Source organism: Artibeus jamaicensis, unplaced genomic scaffold (assembly GCF_021234435.1).
Source record: "Artibeus jamaicensis isolate MK-2021 breed Jamaican fruit bat unplaced genomic scaffold, CSHL_Jam_final contig_1803, whole genome shotgun sequence".
NCBI lineage: Eukaryota > Metazoa > Chordata > Mammalia > Chiroptera > Phyllostomidae > Artibeus > Artibeus jamaicensis.
In genome coordinates, this window is record NW_026521356.1 from 4,482,966 (window position 1) to 4,505,960 (window position 22,995).

The 22,995-nt window shown below is 45.0% G+C and overlaps 1 protein-coding gene and 1 non-coding gene across 2 annotated transcripts; one reads left to right on the forward strand and one right to left on the reverse strand.

Annotated features, from left to right (window-relative positions):
- Positions 1 to 6,577: 6,577 nt before the first annotated feature.
- PIM1 (Pim-1 proto-oncogene, serine/threonine kinase) lies at positions 6,578 to 11,911 on the reverse strand. Its single transcript, XM_037146218.2, has 6 exons — positions 11,367 to 11,911; positions 11,146 to 11,252; positions 10,981 to 11,031; positions 10,522 to 10,888; positions 8,781 to 8,957; positions 6,578 to 8,027 (listed from the first exon to the last, which is right to left on the reverse strand). The coding sequence occupies exons 1-6, from the start codon at positions 11,446 to 11,448 to the stop codon at positions 7,870 to 7,872; spliced, it is 942 nt and encodes a 313-aa protein (XP_037002113.2). The 5' UTR covers positions 11,449 to 11,911; the 3' UTR covers positions 6,578 to 7,869.
- Positions 11,912 to 22,338: 10,427 nt separating this feature from the next.
- On the forward strand, positions 22,339 to 22,442 carry LOC119050089 (U6 spliceosomal RNA). The gene has a single exon (XR_005082673.1). It is a non-coding gene; the product is annotated as a U6 spliceosomal RNA (small nuclear RNA).
- The last annotated feature ends 553 nt before the right edge of the window (positions 22,443 to 22,995 follow it).

A 22,995-nucleotide genomic window follows, 5' to 3' on the forward strand; every position in this document is an offset into this window, starting at 1 on the left:
CCCCAGGGGCCTTTCCCGCTCGTCAGCCCGAGTTTCCTCGCCACCCTCTTCCCACAGAGCTCCTCCTTCGCTCTCCGGGTCAAGGGCACCTGCCGGACGTCGTCGGGGATTCTCCCCGCGTCTCCGCCCACGACGCTGGTACTTACACTTCATTGGACGCTGGTACTTACACTTCATTGGGCACAACGCCGTCGGGTCCCCACGGCTAGCTGCAAGGGAACATGAGGAACTCAGTCTTTATTCCTGAGGAAAGTCATATGATCAGCTAAAAATCCGAGGTCCTCTCACTGAGGGAGAAAAGGGGATTGGGCACCGGCACAGGCGACAATGAATCTCTGCTCAAGGCCCTGCCCAGTAACAGAATATTTCACGTATAATGGTAGAAAATTGGAAACTACACAAATGAATAACGGACATCCGTATTATGGCCTTAGCAAAATGATTGTTTATCCGTAGTTCTTTAAATGGAAACATTTCAATAGCATATTGTTAAATTGGGGGTGGAGGGAACAGGTTACAAAAATATGGCTCTGTTCTATAAAATTATAGAAAGAAAATATGTACATAAAATATTATATATATGGATGTGCTAAGAGTATTTCTCTCTGGTGTGATAGCATTACATCACATATCTTAAGTTCATTTTATACCATTATTTTTACTAAAAAGTGTGTGTCACTTAAAAAAAAATTATTTGGCCCTGGCTGGTGTGGCTTCATGGATTGAGTGCCAGCATGAGAACCAAAGGGTCACCAGTTCGATTCCCAGTCAGGGCACATGTCTGGGTTGCAGGCCAGGTCCCTGGTGGGGTATGCGTGAAAGACAACCACACACTGATGTTTCTCTCCCTTTCTTTCTCCCTTCTTCTCTCTCTGAAAATTAATAAATAAAATCTTTTAAAAAACATATTGGTACTTGGAACTATGCGGGGATCTGTGTCTCAGGAATTTCATGAGTCCCGCAGACACGCAGATGACCTTCAGTGACTGGGTTCCTGCGAGACCCTGGATGGGGAGACCTAGGAGACCACTGATCCCCAGGCCTGGAGTTCAGCGGACAGTCTGCTGCAGTTGTGGGAATACCCACGGAGAAGACGGTGGGTCCGGGAGCTGCGGAGGGGCAGGAAGCCTGTAGCCTGCGAGGGGGTCTTCCCTCTGCCTCTGCAGAGTCGCACCCCGCCCTTCCCCATCTTGCTCTCTGTCCTGAGAGGCTGACCTGGGGGCGCTGTCTCACACCAGTCGGGAGGCCCTGGTAGGAGATCCGAGGGCGAGGAAAGAGAGGCCAGGGTGTTTCTGTCTCTGGCCCGCTCCCCGGGGTTACCACAGGCTGACTGCTCCTCTGGGAGGAAGGTCACAGATCTCATCAGGCTTCTCCACACCTGAGGCTCCAGCTGCTCCCGCCTCTGCCCTTCGGGGTTTAGCCCCAGGGTGCAGCCCCGCCCCTGGTGCTTTCCCAACACCTGCCCCTCGCCTTTGTGAAGAGCTCTTTTTCACACTCTCCTCACTTTAGCCAACCTGAGAGTGCTATCTGTTTCCTGCTACAGGGCTTGGGACTAAGATGCAGAGAAGTTGAAGGTAAACCAAAGGTCATGAAACTGGGGGAGGAGTTTCAAGGAGGGCTGGCCCCACAGTTTTATGAGGCTTGCGAAGTCAAATTAAGGGTGAGGTCTCAAAGGTCAATTGGCATGGGCCACCTGGAGGAGGAACTGAGAGGAGGAATGAAGGGAATCGGGTGGGTGGTTATGGAAGGAGGGCTCTGGGGTGGAGATCGGGAAGGAGATTAGCTGTGGGAGCTGAGAGAGGCATTGGGGCAGAGGCGAGAATCGAGAATCGGGGCAGAGGTGGGAAGAGGAGGCAGCCAAGCCTCCAAGTGAAGAAATAGGACTCTGGTCCAGGTGGGGTAAGCAGGCAGTAGCTTCAAGAATGAGTGTGTATGGACGGTGTCATATACACACTGATACATGTACACAACATCCCACCCACTATACTGTTACATGCACACCAGTACATACAGAAATATGTGTATTCCACTCTGCTTCACCACACACACCAAGGACACAGTATGTGCACACACACACACCATCACACCATACCTTCACCTCTGCACCACATCAGACACAACCACACATACATCAACCCACACCACGCCCCACACCACGCCCCATACACAACAGTCACTGCCAAAGCCATAGGTCTCACTGGGAGCCCGTGCAATTGCATTTTGCTTTGCTGTGACACTTGTCTGTTTGCTGGCATCACACTGAACCCTGAAGGGGGCCGATGAGAAAAGCCTGGTTCTGTCCACTCACGTACGGAAAAGGAATTCTCCATGTTTTTGGCACGGGGGCTGATGCGTAGTAAGTGCCCCAAAGATAAATCAGGAACGGTGACGCACACGATCACTGGCTCTCACGCCGTGGTACTGGGTGAGGGCTACACCTTGCTGGGCATGCTGACCTCCTAAGCAACTTAACCCAGGCGGCCCCTAAAGATTGGCCTCCATCAGTGACAACCCAAATGCCTGCCCGTACCATGGAATATTCCAGAGTGAAAGGGGACCAAGTGCTACAACATGCATGACTCTTTACAACATAATGTTGAGTGAAAAGAGCAACCTCCAGCCCCGGCTGGTGTGGCCCAGTGGACTGAGTGCTGACTGATGAACCGAAAGGTCAGCGGTTTGATTTCCAGTCAGGGCACACGGCTGGGTTGCCAACCAGGCCCCCAGTTGGGAGCGCACAAGAGGCAACTGATTGGTTTCTCCCCCTCTCTTTCTCCCTCCCTTCTCGTCTGTATAAAAAAATAAAAAATAAAAAATCTCAAAAAAAAAGAGTGAGCTCCAGATCACACCTTACATGCATGATACTCTTTAAAGTTCAAGAACAACTAAAACTAAACACTACATAATTGAGGAACACATGCTTATAAAATAAAAAACTTTTTAAAGAGTATCTAAGAGAATGCTAAACAAAACTAGGACAGCAGGTCGTGTCAGGCAGAGGCAGGGCATGGACTAAGACCGTCACAGCAGGTGGGTGTCATTAGCAGTGTCTGCCTCTTGAGCTAAATGGTAAGCTCACCATCCAACAGAATATACCAGCAGGCCATGCTTGGACCAAGAATGAGAATACATTAGGAACCAAGGATTATGATTAATCCAATTCTGTACATCGGATGTCCTGTTAGAATAAATAAAAATAAAGTCTGTCTTCTCAGCTTGACCCTAGTTCTGCTTATTTTTGCACTTCCTCCCACAGCAGTGCTGAAGGGTCACTGTAACCTTGCTCTTGGCAATCGGGGTTACTAGCGCAAGGCTGGGCAGGAAATGAACTGGGGGATGAGGCCATATCTGCTATAACACTGTTTTCGATAGGTCCTTTGTGGTAAGGGTTTCCAAGAACCAGCAGAGCAGTTGAAGGAGCTGAGCAACATTTACAAGAAATGTGCCCTTGCCCCACCCCACTCACCCCTCCCCCTTGTCCCCTGTCTCCTCCCTTTACCGCCTGGCCTCCAACTCTTCCTCCCCGCCCAGGCCCAAGTGGAGGGTAGCTCACAAGAGCCAGTAATGAATGTTTCCACAGAACTGAACTGCTTACCCAGCTTTCTGGAGTCTAGGGAAGAACTACCCTGCCCTCCAGATCCTGGGCCCTGAAGGAAACTTGAGATGACTAATCCACACAAATATATTTATTAAGAGGTAGTTTAGCAAAGTGATGAGGATGAATTGCCTGGATCCAAATTCGTACCCAGGCATTTCTTAGGTATGTGACCTTTGACATGGGAATTCACTGCTCTGCATCTCAGTCTTCCCCATCTGTAAAATGGGGATAAATCATAGCATGGAGCTTTATTGCAAGATAAGTTAATACTTATCTCAAAGTTGGGCACATAGCAGGTACTGAATGAACATTAGCTATTATCGCTAAGTGTTAAGAAAGATGCAGATGCACTGACTGGTGTGGCTCAGTGAGTTGGGAATCGTCAGGCAAAAAATCATCAGGCGTGGCTGATCTAACGAGGAAAACATCAGCCCCTCTGGATTTCTCTGCTCATTGCATGTTCAGTCTGCAGGTGAACAGACTGAGGCTCGTCCTTCAAAATGCAGTTGAGTGTTGCCTTTTCTTAGAAGCTTCCCCAGATCACCTCGGCCATGGAGGCACTGTCTTCTGCCCCCTATGTGATAAGCACTAATTTGTTCATTACTTTTCAGATCGTATCATGAAATATTTAAGAGAAACCAAAGCTACAAAGAATAATGCAGGGTGGAGGAGGTAGAACAGGGAAAAGGGGGGATGAATGGTGATGGAAGGAGACTTGACTTTGGATGGTGAACAGTACAATACACAGATGATGTATGATAGAATAACACACCTGAAACCTATATAATTTTACTAACCAATGCCAACCCGATAAACTCAATAAAATTTTTTTTGAAATGCAAACACGCTAGTCCTTACCATCTGGCTGATGAAATGAAGCATTCCCCAAACAGGTGAAAGGCCCTATGCAGATACCCAGTCCCCCACCCCCGGTCCATATCACAGCCTCACTCCTCTTCCTCAACAGTCATCACCACTGTGCTGACTCTGGGACTTTACTGACCTGTGCCTCTTAGTATTTTTACTGTGTATATATCTGCATCCATAAGCAGGAGATAGTATTTGTTAGCATGTAAGCACATTCATATTTTTTAAAGATTTTATTTCTTTTTAGAGAGAAGGGAAAAGAGGGAGAAAGAGAAGGGGAGAGACATCAATCTGTGAGAGACACATTGATTGGATGCCTCTCACACTCCCTCAACTGGGGACCCTGCCTGCAACCCAGGCATGTGCCCTGACTGGGAATTGAACTGGAGACCTTTCGGTTCACAAGCTGACACTGAGCCACACCAGCCAGGGCAGTGCATGCATTTCTAAACTCAATCTACCCATTATTTAACTTGGATCCTTCAAATAATCCATTCTGGGAGTATCTCTGTTTAGGGATTAGCCTCAGAGGGTGTGACAGTTTACTCCAGGCCTCCAGGTCAGTGATGATGGCAGGACTCAGAAGCTGAGCCCAGTTCCCAAGGGGATGCTCCTCCACACTGCTCCCTCTACATCCTCCTGACCACACGGTCATATCAGTTATCCGGCTGCCGTTCCACAGTAGATTTTAAACTATCCATGAAAAGAGATTAAATGTGACCTTTCATCCTTCCCATACAACCCCTAGCATCTTGCTCCTGATAGGAGCACAGTATTTACTTCTTCAGAGACCCCATCTTCCATCACCCCTAGTAGTCTCAGTAGAGGATGGGGAAACTGCCAGAAACTCACTTCAGGGGAAACAAGGGTGGGGCTTTGCTAGATTTCGTTATAAGTTTGGAGCAACTTTTAATTGTTCACATGTCAACTTTACTGGAAAGGATGAGGCATGCAAACCCCATGCTCCAAGAGGTTGGGAGTTGGGGTTGGGGTGAGGGGGAAGGGAAAAGGGGAACTCAGAGAATCAGCCCCCAGAGCCAAGAAATCCTTCCTTCCTCTCCTGCAGCCACACAAGCAGAGCTAGCTAGGGTTTAGGCTCGAGGCCAAGCTTAGGGGTAAGACAATGAGAATGAGGAGTGATGGGTGTAGCAGCCTGGACCCTCCAGCAACTTGAGGAGACAGCACCCTGGCCCGTGTCCCAAGGGTGTGTGCATGCACCAAGGGGAGGGCAAGAGGACCCACAGGGAAGGAACGTTTGATCTTCGACGCTCATAAACAAGAAACCAACCTTTACTAAAACTCAATATGCAAACTGTATGTACTCTTAGCGTATCAGTCTGTATTCGGGCCACGAGTTCTACCATCCAGTTTAAACAAACTCAAGAAATGAACAAGGGGCTCAGATTCCTGCAAAGAACTACATACTAAAAATACTAATTATCCCAACCTGTGACAATAAAAAGAAAATGGTACAGCTAACATTTAACCTACTCCCTTTATCAACCTGTTGTCAAGAACATTGGAGGGGAAAACTGCTTTAAGAAAACACATTTCCATTCACCCAGTATTGTTCATGACAAAACTGCGCATTAAATATGAAGGAGTTATTCCATCAACTAAGAGCAAACAGCAGGATATAGTTTCTCCAGTAAATGTAGTAAATACAAGGGTACATGCTCCAAGTTTTAGTGGTTGGACGATTGAAAAAGCAACTGTTAACAGGACTGTTTGATCTCGCAGCCCTGTTCAACAGAACTTTCTGCATCGATGTGTTTTCATGGCCACTAGTCACAAGTAGCTGTTATGAAATGTGACTGGCACGACTGGGAAACAGCCGCACGTGTTGCATTAGTGAAGCTCTAAAATTCCCACTAGGAAGAGACTGGGGTTTCACTGGGACCCCCTCAGGCCAAATCTCGGCCACGTAAGACGGCCTCCCCAACTCTGGGCCACACATTTCTGAAAAATGATTATCCCTGCAGCCCCTTTGAAGGAAACAGCTTCAGGCTTCAAGTTCCCTTTTGCCTCCTAGGATAGGATTTCGGCACCTACAAGTGGTCAACAAATGTGTATTAGCATGTCTCTGCATGAACAACACTTACAAGAGGCAAGTTAAGATAAAAGGTTTTTATTCAAAAAACGCCAAGTATAAAAAAAAAATAAGATTTCTTTATTCCCCTGTACAGTATTTCACTCAGATAAAACCAGCAGGCTACATGCTGCTCAAAACACAGCCCCAGAGAGGATCCGGAAGGCACACCACCCAGAACTGGTTTTCATATATCTATCCTATATACACTAGTCAGCCACGCCCCCCCATCACCCACAGAACCCACCCCACTTGGGTAAGCAGGCGGGAGGGGCCCCAGAGCGGTAGGGAGCTGCAGCAGCCGTCCCACCTGCCTGAGTCCCATCACCCTAAGAACAGAGCAAATGTTGTAGCCCCTAACCCCCCGCAAAGGTCCCCAGGTCAGAGGAAAAGGATTAAAGAAAACTATGGCAGTAGCTGTGGAAGCTTGGAGCTGGAAGGGAACCAAATAAATAAATAAATAAATACATAACGTTGACCTCCAGGTTAGAATGCTCATCTTTGCAGGGGTGGGGGGGGAGGGGAGACAGGTAAAATAACTTAAAGGCAAATTTTTAAAAAATTAGATCAACTACAATCCTTTTGTACACTACCATGCCAACTGTACACACATTTACAGTTTTTCTGTTGATTTGCATTGTTTGTGCATTTTTTGTGTGTGTGAGGTCTTGGCTTTGAAACAGTTAAGTAAAAACCAAAAAGGAAGACCAGAAAAGGGCAGGTGGCTCAGCATTTGGCCCTGTAGCCTCTTCCATGGCACCTTTCATATGAAGGATGGGGGAGGGGGAAGAGAAAAATAGGGAACCAAACCCAGTCAGATTTTTGGAGAAGCAGCAGGTAAAAGAGGCAAGTTCAAGTATTTCTCCCAGCACAGCCGGAGTCCCCACAGAAGGCACTCAGAAGAGTCGGAAGAGGTGACAGGGACTTAAAATGGTGCTAGTCCTATCCCATCCCAACCCATTTCCCCCCAACCCCACCCCTTACGGCATTCAGCAGAACTCGTGATGAAGGGAAGAGTTCCACGGCAGGGTTCTGACCCACTCCCACCCACCCCCCGGACTCTGTAGAGCCCAGCAGTGCTAGTGCTGGCTGGACACCTAGGAGGAGAGAGCATCTACGAGGAATTGAGGCCTGGGACGCCGGGAGAGGAGATTCTTCCCCCTGCTGGAGGCGTCCTCCAGGGGCCTGGGGTCTGGAATGAGTTGTAAATGTTCCTGTATCAAGCACTGATCTGCTTGGTGAACAGTGTCACTGGTACAGAAGTATCCCCTCCCTGGAGGGTCTGGCAGGAGGGGACCACCCTCTGGGAAAGCTGCTATTTGCTAGGCCCTGGTGACAGGCTGTGGAGATGGATCTCAGCAGTTTCCTGGGGCAGGAGGACATCTTGCATCCATGGATGATTCTGGATTTCTTCAAAGGAAGGCCGATCGGATGGTCTCAGGGACAAGCACCACCTAATGAGATGTTGACACTCTGCAGAAGACAAGAAAGGTTATGAATGACTCAACTTGTTTTTGTAATACAAAGCCCTTCCCAATTTGCTAACCAGGGGCCCACAAGTCTGGGATCCAGAGACCACACACTTTCTAGAATTCATTTTCTTTAATGGGAATGTACTAACATCTGGATCCTCCAGTCTGCTTTCAGCTAAAAAACAGCCCCCCCTCTTAAACCTGTGGTTTTCAAACTTCAATAGCTAGGGCCTTTCCCACAACGCCCACTCAACCAGAAATAGGAAGAATGATGACAAGAGATTTTGAAGCGACATCAGTGAGCATGAGGTGATTCAATTCATCAACCAACTTACAACTATGAACACCACCCACAATGAGGTCACTGGAACTGCAAATTTAGAACCTGCCTTAAGAAAAAAGCTCAAAGAGCCTTAAACTTTTTATTTTTTACTTCCTGGAAAGACAGCCAGGTACTGAGGAAATCAGGGTGGTTCTGTTGGTATTTTTTAAAAATCTATCAGTGAAACCAGACAGTCTTTTCTTAAAATTTTCACACTTGTTCTTCCTGACCTCTCAATCAAGGAATTCTCCAATGCAAACCATTCTGCTTCCTGGGAGGTCAGCTCTCAAGGGTGAATCACTGGCCTAAGATTCTGCCAAGCCATGGGTTGGCTGGCATCTCCTGAAGCAAAGCTCTCCAGAATTCAGAGACCATCCCCTAACAGCCTTGTGATTTTTGCTTCTCCTCAACAAAGGGCTTCCCAGAAGTTACCTGATGAGACCCTCTGCCTGAAGAAAACTTGGCCCCTGACGATCTCCTCATCATGCTCAAAAGGAATATCTCCGCAGACCATATCGTACAGCAGGATCCCCAGAGACCAGACAGCCGCAGACCTGCCATGGTAGCGATGGTAGCGGATCCACTCTGGAGGACTATACACTCGGGTCCCTGTGAGCCAGGGGAATAGGAAGGGAAACATGCTTTTAGCAAAAATAAAGCACACAGCAACTGAATGTTATGCTGAATAACTCTTCTAAAAAAAAGGCACCACCCCCTTCTCTCAGGAGCTGGGTGAACGCCATTTTCCCTGCTAAGCTAAAAGGAGTGGACAAGCAGCTTATGGCATCTCTCCAATCCAAAGTATTACCCACCTCTCCACCAGCCTAGACCATCAACTAAAAAATTCTTGACAAACTGCTTCAAGGAACAAACAGAACCGGCCGCAGACCCAAAGCCTGGAGTCTATATGTGGCAGGACCACCCACAAAGGGATGAAGGAATGAATGTCTGTATAATCAAGGGAGATATCCCACAGACTAGTCTTAAACTGCATTAAAGGTTGACCAGGAGTTAAGAGTGAGATTCTCTTTTCAGGTATGATACAGATGAGGACACTGGTACTATATCTTAAGTCAGGGTGACCTGTGTGAGGCCTTTCTCCCCGCCTTCGGAGTGCAGAGGCACACACCCATACCCTTTCCTCCCCACAACTGGAAAGGTAGACAGAGCTGCAGAGCTGGTTTCAGACCACGTGATTCCTGTTTACAAACTTTGGGTTGTAAAAAAAAAAAAAAAAAAGTATGGGTCATCCCTCTACTGCTCACCAGGGGGCAGCAAAGACTCTAAAGAAAAAACATGGGAGGATCCGGCCAGCCATTAACTGTTAAATACAAAAAAAAAAAGGCAGCCCAACCCAGCGTCCTTCAAGGGCAAATAAACACAAACCACAAGCCCCTGTCACAAGTTTTGAAAGGCTGTCGTTAGGTGAAGCTGCTCAGATGATGACCCACCCTACTTTGCTTTGATCTTAGGCTCTTTCTCCATTCCATCTTTTCTGTCCAAGCCCCTCCCTAGATAAGAGAATCATCCTGTCTTTGGAGACACCCAACTAATTTTCAAACCAGCAAGAGATCTTATTTCACAACATTCAATCTCGAATCCCTCACCGCACGACACCGAAAACAAAAACAAAAACAAAAAACAGCAACAACAAAATGAATTAGTGAAACTACTCTTTCTATTCCTTATCCGTCCCTAGATCAAAGGGGAGGAAAAACTGCAGCCCTAAAAAATACTACCTTACAGAAAACTAAACTCTTATAAAACAAAACAAAAATTAAAAACCAGCATCAATTTTCATCTCTCCCGCTCTCTCCTCCCCCTTCCTCCGCCCATCCTTTCACTGGCGGGGAAACTGGGTCAGACTTCAGAAATCTGGGCTACGGCCGGTTGCCCACAACCTCTTATTCATCGGCAAAGCTTGGAACCCACTGAATTCCACTTAAAAAATAAAATAAAATCATGCCAGAAACATTACAGGTTCAGCTGGCTTGAAATCCCCGGCTTTACTATGCTGGGAAGCTCTCTTCGCCCCACCCTTGCAATCATGGAGCCAGGCGGCCTGATGACCTTTACAAAGGGCTGTAGAGGGAAACTGGCCCGAGGCCTCCAGGCTAGGCCGAGTCACCTGGGCAGCTCCCTCCCGGGCAGCTCCCCCCCAAACCTGGCTCACCATCAAAGTCCGTGTAAACGGTGTCCTTGAGCAGCGCCCCCGACCCGAAGTCGATGAGCTTAAGCTCGCCGCGATTGAGGTCGATGAGGATGTTCTCGTCCTTGATGTCGCGGTGGAGCACTCCGCAGTTGTGGCAGTGCCTCACGGCTTCCAGCACCTGCCAGAAGAAGCTGCGGGCCAGCTCCTCCTGCAGAGCCCCTCTCTCCGTGATAAAGTCGAAGAGGTCTTGTACCGGCTCCGGCCTCTCCAGGATCAGGACGAAACTGTCGGGCCTCTCGAACCAGTCCAAGAGTCTAATGACGCCGGAGAAGCCCGAGCTCACCTTCTTCAGTAGGACCACTTCCATGGGCACTCGGGTTCCATTGGGCTGCGGGGACCAGGAGGCTGCGTTAGGGCGGGAGTCGGAGAGCACCCCCTCACCCCACCCATTCTGGGGGTCGCTCCCTCTAGGGCACTCACCAGCTCTCCCCAGTCGGAAATCCGGTCCTTCTCCACGTGCTTGATGGCCACCTGAAAATCACCCCAGGATAGCCTACGTTAGATCCCCTCGCTGGGGCCAAAACACAGCGTGCGCACCCCCTCCCCCGCCCGGCGTGCCCTCCCCACTGCGGGGCGCCAGCTCACCGGCAAGTTGTCGGCGACCCGGATGCCTGAGTAGACGGAGCCGAACCCGCCGCTGCCCAGCAGTGGGCCCACCTGGTACTGCGACTCAAGGGGCTCCTTCTCTTTGCCTAGGAATGGGGGGAGATACAAGGATACAAGGGACTTAGCGCCAGCCCTTGATCCCCCGGTTCCCACCCTAGAGTCCAGCCTCACCCCCATCCCCAAGTTAGGGGGGCACTCACCGGGCGCCAGTTTGGTGGTGTGCAGGTCGTTGCAGGGCGCAGCACGCAGGTGAGCAAGTGAGTTGATTTTGGACAAGAGCATCCCAACCTCCAGGGTGTCGGCGTGGGGTTCTGTGTCTGGAGCCGCTGCAGTGGGACCTGAGGCTGGGACACTGCCGTGGGCTGTGCCTATAGCTGGGGCCGAGGCTGCGGCTGGCGATGCGGCTGTGACTGCGGCAGGCGCGGGAGGCCGAGGGCGAGTCGGAGGACAACTGGGGGCGCTGCCGGGGTTGGCGACTAGTGGACCCACCAGTGAGGTCGAGCAGAGCCGAGGGCGACTGGGTGGGCGGCTCCTGGGACTCGTGCGGCAGGGTCGTGGCAGAGGAGACTTGTAGCTGCTGCTGCTGCTCCCACCACCACTGCCGCTGTCGCTGACGCTAAGTCCTCTCGGGCCTTCACCACCGCTGCCGCTGCAGCAGACGCCCGGCTCGCCCAGCCGCCAGGAGTAAAGGGGCGGAGTGCGCCTGCTGAGGGGGTGGGGGCCTCGCTGGCGGGCGGGGATGGGGCGGGGCCTCTCCGGGAGGCCTAGGCGGGGAGCCTGCAGCCAGGCTGCCACAGGGAGGATAGGGGGTAGGGAAGCAGCTAGCCAGGGAGACTCCCTGCTCCCCACCCCCGCGCTCAGTTGCCGCGCCCCAGCCCGGCCCGCCAGCGCATCCCTAGCCAACCAGAAGCCGACTATCTGCATAACGTGGCACGCCCCGCCCACGCTCCGCCCTGTTCTTATGGTCAGAATGGTTTCTACGCCTCCACGACGTGGCGGGAAGGAAAAGGCGCCAAAATGGAGGGGGAGGGGCGCGGGGCGTGAGGGGAGGCGGGAGCTGGGTGTAGAACTGCCAGGGAGGAAGGATGGGGAGGGGCATATCGATTCAAACCCAAACAATAACAAAGCCTTCAAAGGCCGCCGGAGGACGGCTCTGCGGCTCTTTCTCGGAGGTTTTTGGGTCAAGGGCTCGAGCTGCAGCATAACAAGTTGCGCAGAGACAACGGGAGTTGCTCTGTAGGGCGGAGAGGCCCGGCGGCCGGGCGCGTAGGGGTGTGAGGGACTATGTGTGTGGGGCTGCCGACGAGGGTGGTCTTTCTGTGTGACTCAGACCCGAGACCTCCAAGTCAGCCTGGGCGGGTTGACGTGTCTCCGGGCTCGGGCTGGGTCCTCGCGGGTTGGTGTGTTGGGGGCGCGTGGGGGGAGAAGGCATGAAAGACATGAGTCACGGCATTTTCGTGGAGGGAGTGGAGGTGGCACAGGCCTAGAATAAAACGGGGAGAACTCCACTGACTGGGCGGAGGGGTCCGATCACGAATGTCACAGCCAGTGAGGAACATCAGCCCCCAGATTCTCAGTGTTTTTTGTTTTTTTTTTTTTAGTGCTAAAAGGAATCTTGATTCCTAAGAAGGGATATGTCACAGTACCCGGTAAAGAGGAAATCACGAAACAAATTTAGTATTGTGATGCCAGCTGTTGTCTCAGCCTTGGGCGAGGGCGGGAGACAAGAAAAGTCCTCATCTAAGACGCGGAGGGGGTGGGGCTGAGGCTGCACTTGATTTAATCAGTTTTCACGTTATATTCACCTTTTCATCATGTTGTTACCAGTCGGGCAATGCTAGCAATTATTGGCTGCCCCTGTCTTGTCTCAAAGGAAGTCCGCCCTCAACCTGTGCCCCAGGGAAAAAAATATGGAAAACCAACCATTTGACTTTCATCCTTTGTTCTTTTAAACTTCGTGTAGAGTTGATAACGATGTGTGAAATGAGTAAACTAAAATTCTATTGAATCCATAAATTGAATTGTCAATGGCCTAAGTAATTAAAGCGAACCATATCTCATTTTAATTTTTTTTCAAATTCCTGAAACTTAGAAAAATAAGTAGATTTGAGAATCAGTATCCCTGCAAGTCATTAATGAATAAATGTTTCATTAAGTTTTCTACAGTGATTATAAAGATGCCCAGATATTTTACAACCTTTAAATTTTACCTTATAAACTGTTAACATATTTTCCTTTTGTTTGTGTATTGTGGCCTAACTCATTCATTTTTTAAATTTTTGTAATTTATTGATTGATTTTAGAGATCAAGGAAAGGCATTAAGAGAAACAATTAGTTGTTCCACTTATTTATGCATTAAGTGGAACAACTAATTGTTTATATTATATAATACCCTTATTTGTCTTTTTACATTTTTTTGTTTTGAAGTCTATTTTGTTTGATATGAGTATTCCTACATCATCTTTCTTTTCAATTTTCAGTGAATTATCTTTTTTTAATCTCTTCACCCACCATATGTGTCATGGAAGCATTTAATCTCTTTACATTTAAAGTAATTATTGATAAGCATATACTTATTGCCATTTTGTCAATTGTATTTAGGTTTTGAGTTTTCTTTTCTTCTCTTGCTCCCCTGTCGGGAGATTGAATCTGAAACCTTGGTGTATTGGGACGATGCTCTAACCAACTGAGCTACCCAGCCAGGGCCAGTGGGTTCATTTTTGATGACTAGGAGAAACCAACAGGACAAGAATCATTCCCTTTTTACAGAGAGGAAAATGAAACAAGTGGCATTACCCTGGGTCATACAACAGCGAAAGGAGGAAGAGACGATATGACCCAAATTCAACTTCCAAGGATTCAAAGATTTCCTCTTATCAGGGTCTAAAACTGCCCCTGGTGCTAAATAAGACATCAAGTGTAAATGTATGTGACCCCACCTCCATCTTCTCTCCCCTCCTTTTCTTTTCTCAAGCCCTAATAGAACCTTCCCACTCGTTTGCATTCACCTAGCACTTTCCCGACTTCCCCCTTTTACAGGAGCAGTCAACCTGTTCTGAGAAGGTCCCCACCTCTTCACTTTTATTTGAAGACTTTACAACAGGAAACAATTGTAGTTCCACCCAGATTGCTAAACAAACTCCAAGCATTCATCTACTGTCCACTCCATCATGATAATGTAGTATTTGGGTTTTGTTTTTTTAATCTGTGTTAATTAAAATTTTAATTATTTATATCTTGTCTTCTTATTACTTGAACATATAAGGTACTTTAACATTTGATGATGAAGAGGTAGACCAAAATATGTCCCAACAAAAAGTCAATTGATTAAGTCAATTGACTTAAAGTCCCATGATTAAAGTCAATTTAGCCCTGACTGGTGTGGCTCAGAGGATTGAGCACCAGCCAGTGAATCAAAAGGTCACTGGTTTGATTCCCAGTCAGGGCACATGCCTGGGTTGAGGCCAGGTCCTCAGTAGGGGAGGCATGCGAAAGGCAACAACATATTGCTGTTTCTCTCCCTCTCTCCCCCTCTTTCTAAAAATAAATACATAAAATCTTTTAAAAAATAAAATAAAGTCAATTATATCAAGTTTAAGTTAACTAAGTGGGCTTAGGCAAAATAAAGGTTAGAAGCAAAGACTTGAAACTAAGTCTACTTTCAAATCTGGGATTTAGCATCTATGGGTTATGTGATATTCATCAGGTTATTAACCTTTCTAAGCATGGGGTGTCACACTCATTTCACCAGGGGCCGCATCAGCTTCATGATGGCCTTCAAAGGGCTGAGTGTAATTTTAGGACTGTTTAAATGTAACTTACTCCTTAACAGTTAAGTGAGAGTTCGGTGCTGCCACCAGGTAGAAACAAGGTGCCGGGCTGGATAAAACAAGGTGGAGGGTCAGATTTGGTCCTCGGGCCTTGTGTTTGCCACTTGAGTGTTAGAGTAAATGGAGTTAATAATGGCACCTACCTCATAGGGCTGTTGTAAGGAACAAATAAAATTCTGCATGTAAAGCAGAATTGTGTGCATAGCTTAGCACAAAGTAAATTTATAAATATTAGCTATATGGCAATAATGGGGATGGTGATTATGACACTAATGATGAAAAGGAAGAATTTGAGAATGGTCTTGCACCTTGGAGATTCCCAAAGTGAAATTCAGGGTAAATAGTTTAATTTTAACCATCTTGATTTGAAATAGTTGTATAAATTAAATCAAGTTCAACCTTTTTCACTTTCTCTAGATCTTTATAGGCCTAAATATTTAATTAGAGCTAAAGTAATTAACATTTAATATGTTTGCTTTATATGGTGGGTGCTTCACAGCTGGAAGTTACAAAACATGGACCTTGATTGGCAAAGAGCTTTTTATTGACTTAAGACCACTTATAAAGATAATTATCAAACATTGAAGTATGTTTTGTGTTGAAAGGTACTTTTTAAGTGTAGGGAACTTGATGTTTTATTTCATCAAAATGTAGTTTAAATAATAAAAGCAAGCACTACCTGTGCTGTTTCAAAGAATCTAACAATCAAAAATCATGCTAATTATTAAATGGCTAGTGCTTTTGGAAAGATAAAGGTCACAATTATGCTGTTAATGTTAATTTGAGCAATAGCCAAATGAATCCTTAGGTGGTTTCCATATTCTACCTGCTATGGATTTAATCAAGCCATTGTCAAAGGAATGACTTCAGCAATCTCTTTAAGTAACAGAAGTTTAGAATTGAGTTTGAAAGGGGTGCCTGTGCACTATTTTTTAACATACCTCTGAGTATAGCTGATACATTGATTTTATTTTATTTTTTAATTTTATTTATCTATCTTTAGAGGGGAAGGGAAGGAGAAAGGGAGAGAAATATCAATGTACAGTTGCCTCTCATGCATCCCCTGCTGGAAACTGGCCTGCAATCCAGGCATGTGCCCTGATTGGGAATCAAACCGTGATCCTTTGGTTCGCAGGCCCGCGCTCAATCCACTGAGCTACACCAGTCAGGGCTAGCTGATACATTTATATAAGTAGGTCTGTACCTTAAAATCCTCACTTATCGTCATGAAACTGCAGCAAAACGACTGCATAATAAAATCAATTCTACATAGGCAAAAAGCGTTAAGTTTCTTGGGCATCTCAGCGTTGTAACAAAACAATATTGAACCAAACAACCTTATTTCAGGACCTGCTGTACAGCTTTCTCTATAAGCTATTTGCAGTTCATCAGGGGAAAATCATTTGGGTCTGCATCTCTTATTCTCTCCTTAAAAAACAAACAAAAAAGACAAACAAAAAAACACAATCACTGCATTTTTAAAGTTTATTTTTGAAAAAAATTTTTTATTATTTTTTACTTTGATGTCTCTTTGGTGAAATCAAAAGGGGAAATTTTGGAGAAAGCCAACTGCAATACACTTCTTTTCGACCTTAAAATTATTTCAATAATCTCAACAGTTAAGATTACTTAGAAAATGTTAAATTTAGGCCCTGGCTCGTGTAGCTCAGTGGATTGAGCACAGGCCTGCGAACCAGATAATTGCGGTTCAATTCCCAGTCAGGGCACATGTCTGGGTTGCAGGCTGGTTCCCTGCAGGCCAGTTCCCAGCAGGGGACGCATGAAAGGCAACCATACATTGATGTTTCTCTTCCTCTCTCCTTCCCTTCCCCTCTAAAGATAAATAAAATCTTAAAAAAATGTTAAATTTCACATATTTCATGTGCGGAATATGTGAAAATTTACTACTGTGAGACATGAAACAATCTAACTGTAGACTAAAGCCTTCCACTTTGAGTTGTAATTGTGGTAGTGGTGAACAGCTAGGAAACCTTCAGCGTCAACTTCAGAACAGTCAGGGACTCTATGTAGTCAAGTCAGAACTGGTTCTTGTTCTTGATAACGTGTGACATTTTTTTCAAGTTTATAAATCTCTTTCAGTTTCCTCAGCAAAGGTGGAGAGAGCACTTTTATTACCCAGTAAAACATATTTAAATTCATTACCAATTCATTTTTTAAAATAAAATAATCTAGACTTATTTTGGGAATTTGACACATTTAGTGCCGACAATTTGAATTAAAATAGTCAAAAATTAATAATCACTATACACAAAGATTTAATAGTTCCTGAGTATTAGTGTATAAGGTAAAAACAAAAATGAGTAGGTTAGAAGGTATTAAGGCTAAAGGAAGCCTGAAGATTATTGTAAAATATCATATTAGAAGACTAAGAAAGTCTATGCCTCGGATCCAAAAGACCAGGCATGTGAACAAACACTCTGAGAGAGAGGGGAATAGAAAGGATGTCATATGTTTGGGAATTGGTGAGGGGATTGTCTGCCATCTTTAAAAAGCAAAATAAAATTGCTGATGTAGCTTCGAAAAGCCACAGACTGCATCTAGGTAAAAGGGAAAGAAACTGCTCAAAAAGATTATATGGAACATCATGCTAGGCACTAAAAAGATGCTAATAAAAATATTTGTTCATTGTATATCTATCTACTTTTTAAATTTTTTAAGTTATTTTTTTAAAGATTTTATTTATTTATTTTTATTTTTAGAGAGAGGGGAGGGAAGGAAAAAGAGAGGGAGAGAAACATCAATGTGTGCCTGTCTCTCAGGCACCCCCACTCTGGGGACCTGGTCCGCAGTCCAGGCCTAGGAATCAAACTGGCAATTCTTTGGTTCACAGGCTAGCACACTATACACTGAGCCACACCAGCCACGGTGTTATTGGATGTATAATTTTTCATTTAATCGTACACAGTCTTACTTTTCTATATTTGTTTAGCCTCAACAACTAAATTATAAATGTAGTGAGGACAGAAACCATCCCTTCATTGAAAATAAAGGCTAAGTGCTAAAAATGGGTTGGGCAAAAGGGACAAAAGAGACACTACGATAGATAGCAGCCAACACTGAGCATCAAAAATGTACTAGGCATTTTTCTAAGCACTTTATAAGGATCCTTATCTAAAAACTATGATGCAGGACTTACGGCCAAGATGGAGGCGTGGATGGCAATACTGTACCTCCTCACGCAACCAAAATTAAGAACAACAACAATTTAGAAACAAAAACACAACCAGAACAGACAGAAAATTGAACTGTATGGAAGTCTGACAACCATTCAACCAGACCGGTAAGAGGGGCAGAGTCGGCGAACAGTGGAGAAGGATTGTGGCAGGAAAAGGTGGTGGCTGCCAGACCCTGGAGCACAGGCGGCACAGGGCTAGCGGACCCCGGGTGTGGGGAGGAAACTAGCACAGCATGCAAGGCAGTTGGCTGACTGTGGTCACACATTCGTGCTCAGATAAACCAGGCAAAAACGGGCAGCGAGACAGACAGAGCAACCCAGGGCCCCAGTGATGGGAAATAAAGCCTAAAGGAACTGATTGAAAAAATTTGCAGGGGTTGAGGTGCTAGGAGTGGCTCCCAGCCTCACAGGAGAGTTCGTTGGAGAGACCCACAGGGTCCTAGAATGTACACAAGCCCACACACCTGGGAACCAGCACCAGAAGGGCCCAATTTACTTGTGAGAAGCGGCAGAGGGGACTGAAATCCAAGAGAGAGTGGAACAAGTGCCATTGTTCCCTCTCTGACCCTGCCCCTACATACAGCGTCACAACCCAGCAACGTGGGTTGCCTCGCCCTGGTGAACACCTGAGGCTCTGCCATTCATACATGACAGGCAAGACCTGACCAAAAATTATGGCTCAAACAGAAGAACAGCTCAAAGCCCCAGAGCCAATACTTCTAAATGACCAAGAGATAGCCAAGCTATCAGATGGACAGTTCAAAACACTGGTGATCAGGATGCTCACAGAACTGGTTGATTTTGATTGCAAATTAGATAAAAAAACTGAAGGCTACGCTAAGTGAAATGAAGGAAAATGCACAGGGAACCAATAGTGAAGGAAAGAAAACTGGGCCTCAAATCGATGGAATGGACCAGAAGGAAGAAAGAAACAACCAAACAGAAAAGAATGAAGCAACAAGAATTCAAAAAAATGAGGAGAGGCTGAGAAACCTCCAGGACATCTTTGAATGTTCCAGCATCTGAGTTGTAGGGGTACCAGAAGGGGAAGAGGAAGAACAACAAGTGGAAAACTTATTTGAACAAATAATAAAGGAGAACTTCCCCATTCTGGCAAAGGAAATAGAGTTCCAGGAAGTCCAGGAAGCTCAGAGTGTCCCAAAGAAGCTGGATCCAAGGAGGAATACACCAAGGCACATTATAATCACATTAGCCAAGATTAAAATGAAGGAGAAAATCCTAGAAGCAGCAAGAGTAAGGGGACAGTCGCCTACAAAGGAGTTCCCATCAGACTGTCAGCTGATTTCTCAAAAGAAACCTTGCAGGCAAGAAGGGGTTGGAAAGAGTATTCCACATCATGAAATGCAAGGACCTACATCCAAGATTGCTCTATCCGGCAAAGCTTTCATTTAGAGTGGAAGGGCAGATAAAGTGCTTCTCAGATAAGGTCAAGTTCAAGGAGTTCATCATCACCAAACCCTTATTATATGAAATGTTAAAGGGACTTATCTAAGAAAAAGAAGATAAAAATACAAACAGTGAAAGGACAGCAAACTCACAGTTATTAACAATCATACCTACAACAAAAGCAAACTAAGCGGACAGCTATATCAGGAGTGGAGGCACAGAAATGGAGATCACATGGAGGGTTAGCAACAGGGGAGTGGGAGGAGGAGGGGAGAGAAGGTACAGAGAATAAGTAGCATAGACAGTGGGGAGAGAATAGGGGGAGGGCAAGAGTAGTGTGGGAAATGTAGAAGCTAAAGAACTTATGACACATGAACATGAACTAAAGGGGGGGAATGTGGGTGGGTGAGGGTGTACAGGGTGGAAGGGAATGAAAGGGGGGAAATAGGACAACTGTAATGGCATAATCAATGAAATATATTAAAAAATAAATAAATAAAACTATGATGCAGGCAGTTTTACTATCTTCCTGGTTTACAGATAAATAAACAGAAATAATCTTCCAGGACTACACAGCTAAGTGATAGAGGTTTCTTCTACCTACTTTGTCATTCTGCTTTTCCAAAGGATGCAAGATGAGTTTAAGGGATTTAACAAGGCATTCTATGATGTGGTTAGGGTCATAGTTAGGCTCAGAAGAGGCTGAAGAAGTTAGGGAAGATTCCTTGGAGGATGTAGAACTTAACCTGGACTTTAAGGATGAGTAAGAGATGAATAGGTAAAAAGGAGAGAGGGAATGGGGTGAGTAGCATCAGGAATTGAAGCAAAACATGCTTTGTATTATGGTCTTTGTATTCCCCAATACATGGGAAATGAATGAATAAAAGTGTCTTTAACTACAACAAGACATGGAAACAACCTAAGTGTCCATCAATGGATGTCTAGATAAAGAATTTGTGGTATGTATAGAAAATGGATTCTCATGCATCCACAGAAAAGAAGGAATTCCTACCATTTGCAGCAACATGGATGGACCTTGAGAGCATTATAAGTGAAATAAGTCAGAGAAGGACAAATATTGTATGATCTCACTTATATTTGGAATATAAACATAAAACAAACTCAGGAAGGGATCAGAATTATGGTTACTAGAGACAGGGGGAGGGGTAATTAGATAAAAATGGTCAAGAGGTACAAACTTCCAATTATAAGTAAGTATTGGGGATGAAATGTACAATATGGTGACTATAGTTAACACTGCTGTGTAGTATATTTGAAAGTTGTTAAGAATATAGATCCTAAGAGGTCTCATTACAAAACATTTTTAAATATCCATATGAGATGATGGATGTTAACTTATTGTGGTAACCTTTTCACAATATATGTAAGTCAAATCATTATGTTATATACCTTAAACTTAATCAGTGTTGTATGTCAATTACCTCTCAATAAAACAAGGGGGAAATGTTTTCTTAAATAAATCTAAAGCAGAAAGCCACAGAGACAAATCAATGGGACCTCCTGATGCCATGACACAGAAAGTGAAGGAAAGAGATGAAAACGATTGTAGATTTCATTTCATCTTTCATTGAAGAAAAAATAGGCAGGTTCTCTATTCAAGTCATCTCTTAAAGCTTATGGTTGAGGAATAGTAGCTTAAGATCCAAATGACGAAGACATGCATTAACATGATTGGATGAAATCCACTCAACAATTTGGAAAACTTTATATTTTCAACATATACTTCCTCTTTCCAACTCTGTTTTAGTTCTTCTTTTAGGTTGGGTGCTGCTGCTGCTGCTGCTAAAACAAACATTGACAGCTCACCACAGCCAGAACTAGAACAACCATACTGCAGATACGGAACCACTTTTTATGGCCTTTAATGTATAACTTTGTCAAAGATTCTTTGAATTTCTAAGTACAGTCTTGCTCACTCTGGACAACTAGAGAGCTGTGTTGTCCTCTTCATAAAAAGTAAGTTAAGTTTGTTTCTGTGTTCAGGGATGCTATTTCACCAAAGAGACACCCACTCACTGGATGAAAATCAAATGTATCATTGGCAGTCATCAGAGTTAGCTCTGAAGTCACTCTTATGAATGAAAGTTCTCTTGGCAAAAAGCCAGTCCTCTTGCACAGGGCTGTGAAGACAATACAGATTACATACAAATTACACAGGTATCCCCCAAGTTCAGTCTATCCTTTCATGCCAATTCAAAGCTATTTGGACTTCTTGCAGCTCTCCCTGATCACTACAGATAATAGTTTTTGAACTCACAACAATTACTTGTACTAGTAAGCTGAGACAGTTACATTCTTTGATTATGTAAGTGTCCACTGTCATCATGACAGCATCTTTAAGAGCAGCAAGCATTAACTGAGTGTTTCCCGTAAATGAGACCATAAGCTCTTCAAGTGCAGAGACTATATTGTAAATTTTTTAAGACTACACAGCTCCCTTTGGGAAGTACTAAAATTTTTTTTAAAAATATTGAATTGAATTAAATACAAGGAAGAAGACATATGTCTAAGATCCTGTGAATGTCACCTGCACTAACTTTGCCTCTGCCACCTATAATGAGAAATTAGATGGCTGTTTGCTCTTTTAATATACAATATAGACTTCAGAGCAAAATTCTGCCTTTATCAGAAAAGCACTTTTATAAATTAAGATTGCCAGGTTTCTAAGCCAAAGGCTTAGAGAAGTAAGTACAGTCTAATACATAGAAATAACATCTGTGCTTGCTTTGGCAGCACATACACTAAAATTAGAACACAGAGAAAATTAGGATGGCCCCTGCACAAGGATGACACACAAATTCATAAAACGTTTCATATTTTTAAAAATCCAACATGAATTGAGCATTTACTATGTGATAAGTACTATTCTAATCACACTGTGTGCCATGTAATATGGCAATACATATTATATATGCTAGATATTTATATGGCACATATATTTTTTCTTTAATCCTCTTAATTATTATTCTACCCAGGAAAGTAAATAACTTGCCCAAGGTCCACAAGTGAGACAGACGCAAGCCCTAATTCATGAAACATACACTGATTAAGAGATAAACCATGTATGGAGCAGCCCTTTGTGTGTTAGAGGTCACACTTGGAGCACAGAGGGCTGCAAGCCAGATTAAATAAAATCAGGAAGCAAGGTAATGAATGGAAAGACAATAGAGTTCATAGATAATTTCCTTCAGTATTGTGCCCAAGAGAAGTGAATGGGGATTGGAACAATGCTAGAAGTTTACAGTGTGACCTGGCCAGGTAGCTCCCTGGGTTAGAGTGTCATCCCCATACACAACTGTTGCAGGTTAGATCCCTAGTCAGGGCATATACAAGAAACAACCAATGAATGTAGAAATAAGTGGATCAACAAACTT

What these genes read in the sequence shown, in the direction of transcription:
- PIM1 (XM_037146218.2), bottom strand. Translation starts at nt 11,448, where the DNA reads ATGCTCTTGTCCAAAATCAACTCACTTGCTCACCTGCGTGCTGCGCCC. An exon ending in CACCACCAAACTGGCGCCCG is followed by an intron (nt 11,253 to 11,366) that starts GTGAGTGCCCCC and finishes CCCCATTCCTAG; the next exon opens with GCAAAGAGAAGGAGCCCCTT. An exon ending in TTTCCGACTGGGGAGAGCTG is followed by an intron (nt 10,889 to 10,980) that starts GTGAGTGCCCTA and finishes TGGTCCCCGCAG; the next exon opens with CCCAATGGAACCCGAGTGCC.